Genomic DNA, 12,522 nt, shown 5'->3' on the forward strand with positions numbered 1-12,522 from the left:
TTCCTTCACACAGAAGAGCTGGAGTGGTGGGTAGATACTCTCTTCTATATCTGAGACCCAGGACCTTAGACTTCTGGGTGAGTTCTGTCCACCTGGCCTTATGAGTGGCTCATATCATCTCACCTCTAGAATAATATTAAGCAACAGCAGCAGCTAACGTATATAAAACACTAGATCTGTTCTAACTACTGGTGTAAATACCATCTTCTTAAATCCTCAGAGCAATTCTGAGGTAGGTGCTATCACTATCCCAATTTTCCAGATAAAGAAACAGGCACAAAGGAGTTAAGTGATAAAAGGTACACAAAGAGTAAATGGCAGAACCTAAATTCAAACCCAGTTAGTTAAGCTTTTAACCACTGTCCATACTTCTGTAGGGTACTTCTCTGTGTGCTGTCACATACCCTGCTCCAAGGCAGCTGGATTTCCTAGTCAGAAAATTTGGCCATAAGGGTTTGGTGGTCTCTGTATGGAAGACTAGAGAAATGACAAATATCCCTGTGTTTGCCTAGCCTTAGGGTAGAGGGCCAAAGATCTAAGGATGGTAACATAAATTCAGAGCCCTCCCTTACTTGTGCTGCCATGATACAAGTAACAATTCCTGTCTCCACATCCCACTACATGAGAGATTTCTGGCTCCTCTGGTGAAAAGAGCATTACCTCTTTTTTTCTCTTGGCATTTTTCTTTCTCTTGGTTTCTCTTTCTTTTTCTCTCATTCTCGGCTCTTGCTATCTCTTGCTTAGTAGCTCTCTGTTTAGTTAGTTTTATTTCCTCTTCCTCATTCCTTTCTTTTCCTCTATTTTCTTTGTCTTACTTCTTCCCATTCGTCCTTTCTTTCCTGCTTTTTCCTTTAATCCTCTTCTAGTTACCTCTCTCCTTTTCTTTCCTCTTCTTTACTCTCCCTCCTCTTCATTTCACAGTACTTCCCCTAATTCTCTTATCTGCCAGATTCTTTCCAAATCGGACAGAAATGGAAGAGGAAGGGATTTGGCGCCCAGTGTACCAGACCAAACTTTTTGAATCTCTTTCCCTGCTGCAAAGCCAGAGAAAGTTCTGAAGCTTGGCTGAGCCCCAACTCATTGAGAAAGCAACCTCTCCCCACAGTTTCCTTCTTAGCAATCCTTAAAAGCAATGGGGGCTTTTTTTTTTTTTTTTTTTTTTTTGTGAGGAGGACCAGCCCTGAGCTAACATCCATGCCAATCCTCCTCTTTTTTGCTGAGGAAGACTGGCCCTGGGCTAACATCCGTGCCCACCTTCCTCTACTTTATATGGGACGCTGCCACAGCATGACTTAACAAGTGGTGCATCGGTGCGCACCCGGGACCCGAACCGGTGAACCCCGGGCCGCCGCAGCAGAGCGCGTGCACTTAACTGCTTGCACCACTGGTCCAGCTCTAATGGGTGCTTTTTAAATGAAGGTGAACAGTTGAGAGAGAGAAGGAGCACCAGATTTGCATAAAACCTCCTACCTTCCTCAGACAGCAGAGAAAGCTTTCCTCTTGCAACCATTGGGCACCTTTAGTCAGATGCTTTTTGCTTGGCCCTGCAATCCGAGTTCCTGGTTAGAACAGAGAGAAAATTCAGAATCTGGCTTGTCCCAAACCCTCATTGTACAAGAGAGCAGCCAAAAGGGAAACAGTCTTGTTTAAGGTATTCAGCAAGTCAGGGGCAGAGATCCAGAAGCCAAGCCTTTCCATCCCAACCCAAGACTTTGTTATAGCCACTTCCCTTTCTATGTGCAGTGACTCCACTCTCCCCTTGGAAGAACAGTCTCTTGCCATTTGACTACCACCACTATCTCTCTTCTTTTTTTCCTGTAGTTTGGGTCCCCTGTTTTTAGTCTGCATAACTATCTTACAATTTTACAATTATATTGGTTTATAAAGTTGTTCTGTGTCTATGTCCTGCCTAGAATATTGGATTCAAATGTAATTGTGGTCTCTCCCATTAATTAATTAATTTTGCTTTATGTACTTGGGAATACACCAATGCTTCTCTAGCTAATGAACCTGGCAGTGTATCTGAAGGGACAAGTCTTTAGGGGGTGTGTTCTGGGTTCTGAAGTGTTGTCTCTTCTCCTTCAAGTACAGAAATGGCTCCAAGGGAAGCCTGTGCTCCAGATGAGTGCCCAACTATTTAAAACACAGCTCTAGTTTCAGAGACATTTGCTGATTAAGCTTGGGAGTAAATTGTATATTTTGGTGAATTGACTATAGTGTTGATTATTATTAAATGATATTCTGAAATATCAGACTCTTCTGATAATGGAATGTTTGTGGATACATGCAGTGGCCTTGAGTATACTCAGTGCCTGAGTAGGGGAATAGTGTATTAAGCCTAAGGGATGGCTCGGAAAAGTGTGGATTCAACAAGATCTAAAGTACGTTTGGGCCAGAACCTAGGACTGGATGAATATAGTGAATATGCTACAGATGGAGTAGGTGTGTTCCCTACCTCTTCATTAGAGAAAAGAAATAGTGCCATAGACTGCAGTAACCAGCCTCATTATATACATACATCAAGTCTTGTGTGGACTTTAGGGGTCAGATATGCTGAGCTGGAGTGGCACTTGTTTGAATTTACTGTAATGATGAGGTATTTGCTAGGCTGGAATGGGCTTTGCTAGGCTGGAATAGGCTGCTCTGTGCTGTTTGAGGTATGCTGGAGTGGGTAGGCTAGTCTGGGCTGCAATGGGGTAAACAGGGCTGACAGAAGCAGGAAAAGAGAAACTTAGCAGTGGAATAACTTTACTTATCTGGATATCATTTTCCGACTTGGCAAATATATGATGAGATTCATCCATTCCTACCAAAAATTTTCAGTGAGCGTCATCTGAGTAACAGGCTCCTTTTCTATGTACTGAGGATACAGAGATGACAAAACAGAGACACTGCCCTTCAGGAGTTCTTGGGTTATTGGGAAGACAGACAAGTAAACAGTTACAATAAAGGAAAATAAATGCAAAGAGAGTATATCCGGTGATATCAGTCATCTCCAAATCTCAGTCACTTAGCCCAACACAAGTTTATTTCTCATTCATTCAAAGCCTATTGTGGATCCAGGCAACTCTCCAGGGCAATTGTCCTCCATGTGTTAGCTCATCATTCCAGGCCATTTCAATCTTATTTTGGTTCCATATCAACATATGTTACGATGATGACCATGGCAGGGAGGGTCTTGCATTGGAAATAAATTATTCCAGCCAGGGAGGGACACATATTACTTCCTCTTACAACCACAACCAGTCACATGGCCCCTCCCTACTTTAAGCAGGTAGGGGAGTGGGACTGCAGTCAACCTGTGTTCCTGGAAGTGGAAGAGAGTTGGATATGGAACATTTGAAATTACCAGAGGTAATGATAATCCTAGTGTGAGAGCCCAGCACGTGTGAATGTTAGAGATCTCTAAGGGCTCTCCCTAAGATTTGGATTGGGTTTCTACTGTCATTCTCAATGATACCTGAAGTTGTTGGACTTTCTACCTGTACCTAGCATATTCTCCATGAAGAAATAGTACGGGTGAGAGTTTTTTGGGGAGTTTTCCTAGGACTGTGTTAAGTATCCTTTCTCAGAACTAGCAAGTTGGCTGTCATTTGAAGTACTGCACTGGACTCTCTGTGAACTAAGGCAACAGGCTTTCATGATACTCTGCTTTTCTACTTTCTTTGGTCCAGATGCAGTGACTGAAGTGAAGACTGACATCTACGTGACCAGTTTTGGCCCTGTGTCAGACACTGACATGGTAAGTACAGTTCCTACAAAGGTAATAGTGAAAGATGATGCAACAGATCAAAGAAAAAATTGAGGTTTTCCTACAGCAGGGCCTTGTAGCTATGTTCTAAGGAGAAGTCTTGTCTCATATGAATTCCCTACCCTCACCATCCTATATTTAGCCAAATCCATCTTTTGCTCTGCTCTCCCCACCTATTCTCATATAAAGCATATACCCCCATCAGGAGTACCCTTCCCTTCTTTCCACAACACATTTTTCAAAATTCAGCTTGGCTTCTTCTCCTCAATTAAATTTTCCCCGACCTCTCCCTTCACATTTTGCCAACACCACACATATGTTAGCACGAATAGGTCATGTGAGGAGAGCATTGTGGTGGGGACTCTCGGTCAAGCAGCCAGTGGTGTCATCTAAACAGTCCATTCCTTGCAAACAGACCCTATTCACTGGGGATATGGACTGACCAGGGTGATGCAAAGTGTTGGGAGGAAAAGTCAAAACCACTTTTGAAAACTGGTCCTTCTACAGATGTGAGCAAGGGGAGAGCTTCAGAGCAGATTTAAGGAATAGGGCAGGGTACAGCAGAGCTAGCAAGAGGATGACTCATGAGCCATCTGCAAGGACTTCCCCTTGTCCTACCATTCTCCCTTGCTGCCAAAGTAAATAAGGCAGTGGAGAGTTGAGGCAGGAGACCCCATCCTAATGGACCACCTGATCAATACCTACTGGTATCAGATATTTGATTGAATAACTATCATGTAGGAAAACAAAGAAGTTACTATCTACTTGGTATGCCTGGCGGTTATTAGATGCTCAATAAATTTTTGTTGAATAAGTGACTTTGTGTTGAAAACAAAAACCTTAAAATCAGAAAAAATATGTTCAACAAATATGAAATGTGCATGTTCACTACTTAGATTTTTTTTCTGTATCTCTACCTTCAGTGGGACTACTACCTAGCAGAGGACAAGACTTCTTTAGACCTGTGGATAAATACAAATGGTTTTGTTGGGACATGATAGAATTTGTCCTATAGGTAATGCAGAACCATTGAGTGGATTTTAGTAGGGCATATACAAGTGTTGTTTTAGAATGATTTATCTGGCAGTCTGTACAGGATGGACTACAAGAGGGAAAAGACTGGAGGATGAGAGTTGGTTTAGGCATGTTGAGTTTACATGGCTCATCCTTCAGTCAGGCAAGGTCTAGGAGTCAGCTGGAGCAGCAGGCTAGTTCTCAGGGAAGGGAGTCATGAGTGGTTTTGAGGCCAGGCAGGGGGAAGGTAGAGGTCTGAACTTTGTCTTTCAAGTGTGGAATAAAGAGAAGGATACAGAGATATAGTAGACTCTGAGAACTCCTTAAGGGCAAATGCCAAGTCTTCCTGACTTCCTTCGCACTCAATAGAGTTCTTGACACATAGGGAGAGCTCAGTAAGGAGTATGGTTCATGTATGATGCAAGATAGGTCTCTCTTAGGGGCAGCAGGAAAGTCTGTACATCTAGATTGCCCCCTCTCAACCTGTTGACTATTAATGCCTGCAGCTTCAGATCCAGGCGTGCATCAAAGCTGTTGCCAGTTGGTCATTCAATAAATATTCCTTAGAAGCCCAACTCTACATTAAGGGGCTGTAGGGACCCCTATATTCAGAGAGCTCATAGGTCGTTGAGGATAACCCGATTCACCGGGGATTTGTAGCTCTCTCTTTACATTGCTGGGAATCAGTGATGGATTAGGATTTTTATAAGAGAGCAACTGAAGATACTCTTTGAACACACGCACACACACACTCTCACTCATGTACCAACATCCACAAATACATTCAGACAAATGTACATGCACATAAGAATATACATTTGTACAAAGTACAAACAGCCCACATGCTATCCCAGGCACTCTACAGACACACATGTGCAAACAGATACCTAAATCCAGGGATACTACAAAAAAACACACAGCCCCTGCCCAAACCAGCTCCTCTCCCTGCTCCTTCCCCACCCAAGCAGGCACCCATGAGTGTGCAGAGGCTCTGGAGACATTTCAAACAATCCAGACTTTCTCTCTATTTCTTTTGAAGTTTCACGTTCCACTTGCTTGTTTGTTTTTCTCCCTCATGATTAAGCAAAAGCTACAGAATGGATCTTTCCTGATAGGGAAGGCAGACTTTGGTCAAATAAATTTTAGGTTATTTTTAGCTGCACTTCCATCCCGTCACAAGGCAGAATAGCTATGATCACTCTGGCTGGGAAACACATTTCTGATGTTTTAAAAAATTTCTTCTTCCTGTGCTACTTAGTAGACTGTGACAATTCACCTAGGGTCAGGGATGAACTTGGGTGAAGCATCAGACAGTCGTCTGACTTTAGCAACTAGTTGAAGCAAGAACTCAGGATCCCCTAAGACCTTACTGACTATTTGGAAAAGTAGACAAAAATTAGGGCTGGGTGGGTACTTGACTCACTTCCAGCCAAAAAGGAAGTTTTGGTCCAGAATACTTTCCTAAGGAAATAGAGACCATCTTTTTTTCACAAAGTGGGAAAATTGTCATGCCAGTTTGAGCATTTAACCAGCACCACCTATAATGCTTTGCAGCCATTGCAACTCCTTGGTCAAACACTGACCTCCAGAGACATAGATCCTGAGTTTGAAAAGAAAGCTCCATGAGGGCCATGTCTGTTTTGTTAATCCCAGCACCACCAATGCCTAACTCAGTGTTTGGCAATTGGTAGACTCTCAACTATTTGTTAAATGCAAGAATGCATGAGATGGAACAAATTAAATTTGAGGGAAAAATTATGACTATGTTCCTCCACTTGACTGAAAGTTCTTCAAAGGCAGAAAACATGTACATTTGTGTATCTCCAGCACCTAGCACAGGACCTGACATAGGTCCTCTGTAAGTGTTTGTTGAGATGATATAAAACATTAGTAGCAAGCCCTGTACATAAAGAGTGAAAGTAGCTTTCTTCAGGAGACACTGTTGAGTAGCACTGTTGATATCTCCAAGCATTGGGCTACAAGTTTTGGTGACTTTTCCATCCATAAAAATAATTTCTTATTGGTGACAATAAGAAATTGGGCAGAGATGAATGCTGAACAGTGGTAGATGTTTCCAAGAGGAAAACCAGAGAAAGAAAGAAATTTAATGCAGAGTACCAGACATAAGTTGGAAACTGATTACAATGGGAATTTTATAGGCCTCATGAATGAAAGGTTGTATTAACCATTTGCAGCAAATGGAGCCTGATGGTCACACAATACATAGCTCCTCAGCAGTAATACCAATCCTGTGTCCATGGCCTCCTGGGAGAGAAACAGAGCAAGAGATACAATCCTAATTTGAACGAACTGAGACCATGTGACCTTCTATGATTTTCTGTTTTTAGGAGAGTTTAGACCATTTTCTCAGTTGATGTATGGAAAGATGGTAGAGGTGGCAACGAGAGGAAGGCTGCAAAAGATTCAGTGAAAATGCACTTTCATTGCCACTTCTGTCTCAAATTGGTTCTGTTTATTCCTTAGCAGTGAGGAATGGCTCTTGGCAAGTAGAAATTTTCCCTGGTCTCCCAAGATTCTTTGAATCGGAATGCAGAGAAAGTGGGATACTGGCTTAAGAATGGCATGCTATGCATGTGGTCAGTTATTGGAAAGGAAGGTAGAAAGTCGACAGATGATGTTTTCTAAGAGAGTATATCTTAAGTGTTCTCACCACACACAAAAAAATGGTGACTGTGAGGTGATAGATGTGTTAATTAACTTCATTGTGGTAATCATTTCACAATGTATATTATATTAAATCATCACAGTGTACACCTTTAAAAATCACACTGTACAACCTAAATATATACAATTTTTATTTGTCAATTATACTTTAATAAAGCTGGAAAAAAATAAAGGTAACAGTTGAGAAAAACTTTGGGTGCTTTGCTGGTCCAAACCACCTTCTGACAAAGCTTCCATCTTAGCTCTCATCCTAAGGCCCCAGGATCTGTCCTGGTCCTTAAGCATGCTAGAGGTACAGGGACCCAGGTTCCTGAGTTATGTATTCAACAAACATTTATCTGAATGTAATGATAAAGCTAGCGAGAAAATAAAGAGGACAAAGAATAGTAATATTAGCAGAGTCAGAGAGAGAACAACTGGGAAACTTTACAATGTCAATTCTAGGTATTGTCAACCTCACCATCTTCCCAGGGATACTTTAGCTGCTTAGATATCTGCTAGGTACCAAGTGCCAGCTGCCACTTGTCAACAGAGAAATTTCCCAGGGTATACAGTGGACAGCAAAGTAATGATGCAAGTAGACAGTACAGTAAGAGAACTAACCGTCTAGCTTAAGAAGAAAAATAAAATGGAGGTTTGGGAAATGAGAACCCATAAAAGACATTATAAATGTAATTATTGCTAACAGATTCAAGTGACATTAATTTTGGTCTGACAACTGCTTATGAAAATCATACAAAGTTACCAGAGTTTCTGAAGACCATACAGGAAAAAAATGGTATTAATTAAAAAGAAAGTAGCACAGGGATTTCTTTCCTGGTGGTAGTGGGCTTGAAATTATTGTACCTGTTTCCTCCCTAGCACTGGAAAAAATAGGTATGTCCACTTCAAGCCCTGACTTACTGGTGATCTCAGACACAGAATGGAGAGAAGTCTTCGTTTATTTTGAAAGCCTCTGTCAATTTCCTCTTATTCCGTAGGATACCATATTCCCAGATGCACTGTAGAAAGGCATCCATGTATGTGGGTTTTTGCCTAGGAGTCCAAGACCAGGAATCTCCTGGGCTACTTTTATGTAAAATAGACAGGCAGGGCACATAAACAAGGCTAATAAGACTATTTCAAGGGCTAAATGCAACTGAAAGAGATATGTGGATTATGATTCTCCAAAATAGAAAATGAGGGAGAGAAGGCAAAGAGCAAAGGGAGAAGAGGATGGCCAAAATAAGGGGGGAGTGGCCTGCATATGAGACAATGACAATGCCTTTACCGTAATGCAATTTTCAAGCACCTTGGCCCCAGACCTTGCTAAAGTTGAATCAGCCTTGCAGGACCTTTCTGAGAGCCTGCTTTGATACACTGTACAGTGTCAGAGAGCTGAAGACATTCAAGCTCTAACACCAAGCCAGAAATTCTTCCCCAAGTGTTGTGTGTCATCTCTGACCAGTGTACAAAATGTATTAAGTGCCTTTCCCAGGAGGTATACTTAGGCTTATTATCTGGAAGATTTGATTTATTTTTATTTTTTATTTTTTTTATTTTTTGTTTATTGCAGTAACATTGGTTTATAACATTGTATAAATTTCAGGTGTACATCATTATATTTCTATTTCTGCATAGATTACATCATGTTCACCACCCAAATACTAATTACAACCCATCACCACACACATGTGCCGAATTATCCCTTTTGCCCTCCTCCCTCCCCCCTTCCTCTCTGGTAACCACCAATCCAATCTCTGTGGAAGATTTGATTTAAATGCCTCACAAAACAACAGAATTAATTTGTCAATTTGGAGGCAATCATCCTTGGAGAGTACACAAGGGCTCAATTTGCAAGGAAGGAATTGATTGTATTTCTAGAATGGTCAGGACCAAAATCAGATTGCTTTTGGCCAAAGATCGTGGGATACTTATGGAGCAAATAATCACTATGTGATTTTCCCCAATAGTTTTGACTATGTAAAGAAAAATATTTAAAACATGGTTACCCACCTCCCAAACTTTATGAATCATAAACATTTTGCTATATTTCTTTTCATATTAAAAAAATAATCTTTAGATGTAGATGAAGTCCCCTGTATACCTTATCCTGATCCCATTCCTCTCCCTCCCTCCCTCCTCAGAGATAATCACAACCATGAATTTGCTTCTTTTTTTGTCATTTCCATGCATACTCTAGACTTATACCTGAGGATGTATATATGACATGCAATGGCAAAAATCATGATAAGTAGCAAATAGTGGTTTTCATGTTTTCAAACTATATAAAGTGCATCATAGCTTGTGTATAATATTACAACTTATTTTTTTCAACCACGTATTGAAAGCTATTATTTTTGATGCATTTAACTCTAATTCATTTAGTTTAACTGCTATAGACTATTACAGTATATGAATATTTATTCATACATTCATACAATTCACTTGTCAATATGCATTTTGGCTATTTCCAGTTTTTTTGCTATTAAAAAACGATACAACAAACATTCTTGTACATGTCTTCTTGTGAACATATTTGAGTTTCTGTAGGGTGAGTACCAACAGATAAAATTTCTGATTTGTAGGGTTTGCATGTTTTTAACTTTTTTCACTTAGGGCCAAATTACTCTCATGATAGGTTGTGCCAAATTATAATCCCACTGGCAGAGTATGAGAGCTCCATTTCTCTGTGCTTTGGCTACTACTTTGTACTATCACATTTTATTTTTGCCCTTCTAATGTGTTTGAAATGGTATCTAATTGATATTATTTGCATCTTCCTTATTACCTTTAAGATTAGGCATCTTTGTATATGTTTAGTGGCCAATCTGTGCCAATAAAGACAAAATGCCTTTGCCACCACTTGCATCAGCAAAAGTAGAAATTCCACGCAGACCCTGTTTCTTCATGTTGCCACTTCTGAATTGAAGTTTCCTGTGGGGTGTGTGCATGTGTGTGTGTGTGTGTGTATGTGTGTGTGATTGTGGTTTCTAGGTCACTAGTCTGATTCTAACTGCAAAAAAGGTTGGGAATTTGAGTTTTGACTTAATTTAGGAAGGCAGAACTCATAATATGGGAATTTCTGCGAGATTTCCTGGAAAGGCCAAACAAATGACGGTGAGCAGAAATGCATATAACAGAGATCCGCTCAACGTTCTATTCAGAGTGTTTAATTATAAATGGATTTGAAATTTTGTGACTTCTTTTTTGTCCCCTACTAAGATCATTGCATAATTTTTCTCATTTACTCTGTTAATGTGGTTAATTACATTAATTGGTTTTTCTAATATTAGGCCATCTTTACATTCCTTGGAAAGAATCAAACTTGATGATGATGTTTTATAAATACATTTTTCTCTTTGTTTTACTATTATTTTATTTATGGTTCTTTGTATCTATGTTCATAGGTGTTCTCAAATTAAACCACTTCTCATCACCTCAACTGCTACTACTCTAGTTCAGGCCACCATTGTCTCTGGCATATCCAAATGTAAAAAGCCCCTAACTGATTTCCCTGTCTCCTCTACTCTTGTCTTCCTACAATCTATTCTCTACAGGCTGGCAGTGATTATATACACACACACACACACACACACACACACACACACACCCCAAAGTAGAGAAAATAGTTTAATGGAACTTCAGGTACCTATCACTCAGCTTCAAAAATTATCAACTTTTTTTCACCAATCTTATTTAAACTCTATTCCTACCCCTCCCCCAACTGTTTCCCCCTTTTTGTCTCTTTCTTGATTAAACTTATCAGAAGTTTTCTATATTGTTAGTGTTGTCAAAGAAACCCATTTTTGGTTTTGTTCATCATCTGTATTATTTCTTTTTTGTTTTTTGTTTCACTGATTTTTGCTTTTGTCTGGATCATATTTTGCTTTTTCTTTTTTTTTTAATTTTTAATTTTTTAATTTTTTGTTTATTGCAGTAACATTGGTTTATAACATTGTATAAATTTCAGGTGTACATCATTACATTTCTATTTCTGCATAGATTACATCATGTTCACCACCCAAATACTAATTACAACCCATCACCACACACATGTGCCGAATTATCCCTTTTGCCCTCCTCCCTCCCCCCTTCCCCTCCGGTAACCACCAATCCAATCTCTGTCTCTGTGTGTTTGTTTATTGTTGTTATTATCTACTACTTAATGAAGGAAATCATACGGTATTTGACCTTCTCCCTCTGACTTATTTCACTTTGCATAATACCCTCAATGTCCATCCATGTTGTCACAAATGGCTGGATTTCATCGTTTCTTATGGCTGAGTAGTATTCCACTGTGTATATATACCACATATTCTTTATCCATTCGTCCCTTGATGGGCACTTGGGTTGCTTTAAAGTCTTGGCTATTGTGAATAATGCTGCAATGAACACAGCGGTGCATGTATCTTTATGCATTGGTGTTTTCAAGTTATTTGGATAAATACCCAGCCAAAACAGCATGGTACTGGCACAAAAACAGACACACAGATCGATGGAATAGAATTGAAAGCCCAGAAATAAACCCACACATCTATGGACAGCTAATCTTTGACAAAGGAGCCAAGAACATACAATGGAGGAAACAAAGTCTCTTCAACAAATGGTGTTGGGAAAACTGGATAGCCACATGCAAAAAAATGAAAGTAGACCCTTACCTTACACCATACACAAAAATTAACTCCAAATGGATTAAGGACTTGAATGTAAGACCTGAAACTATGAAACTTCTAGAAGAAAACATAGGCAGTACGCTCTTCAACATCCGTCTTAGCAACATATTTTCAAGCACCATGGGTCATATTTTTCTTTACTTTCCTTGTGATACTCTGCTCTTTCTGGTTTCTTGAGGTAGATTAGCTTATGGTTTTCCTTTTTATTAAGGCTATCTTTAAGGCTTCTTTACAGCTATCACATTTCTTCTAAGTACCACTTGAGGAGCCCACTATAAGATTTCATATATAAGTATTTTCACTGTTGTTTAATTCTAAATTCTAAGTATTTTCTAATATCCCTTATGGTTTATTCTTTGTTTCTTGAAATTCTTACAGTGGATTTTTAAATTTACAAATGTAAAACTTTATTATTCA

The 12,522-nt window shown here is 39.7% G+C and overlaps 1 protein-coding gene across 9 annotated transcripts in view; it reads left to right on the forward strand.

The window, feature by feature from the left end:
* The window catches only part of GABRA3 (gamma-aminobutyric acid type A receptor subunit alpha3), a 253,136-nt gene that overhangs the window by 166,573 nt on the left and 74,041 nt on the right, over positions 1-12,522 (forward strand). For all 9 annotated transcript variants that reach the window (XM_087426805.1, XM_087426807.1, XM_087426799.1 and 6 more), the window contains one exon: positions 3,675-3,742. In XM_087426805.1, the coding sequence (XP_087282931.1) occupies positions 3,675-3,742 (68 nt within the window). The remainder of the gene's footprint in view (positions 1-3,674; positions 3,743-12,522) is intronic.

The sequence above is a fragment of the Ceratotherium simum genome, chromosome X (assembly GCF_057802395.1).
Source record: "Ceratotherium simum simum isolate JZ-2026a chromosome X, ASM5780239v1, whole genome shotgun sequence".
NCBI classification, from domain to species: Eukaryota; Metazoa; Chordata; class Mammalia; order Perissodactyla; family Rhinocerotidae; genus Ceratotherium; species Ceratotherium simum.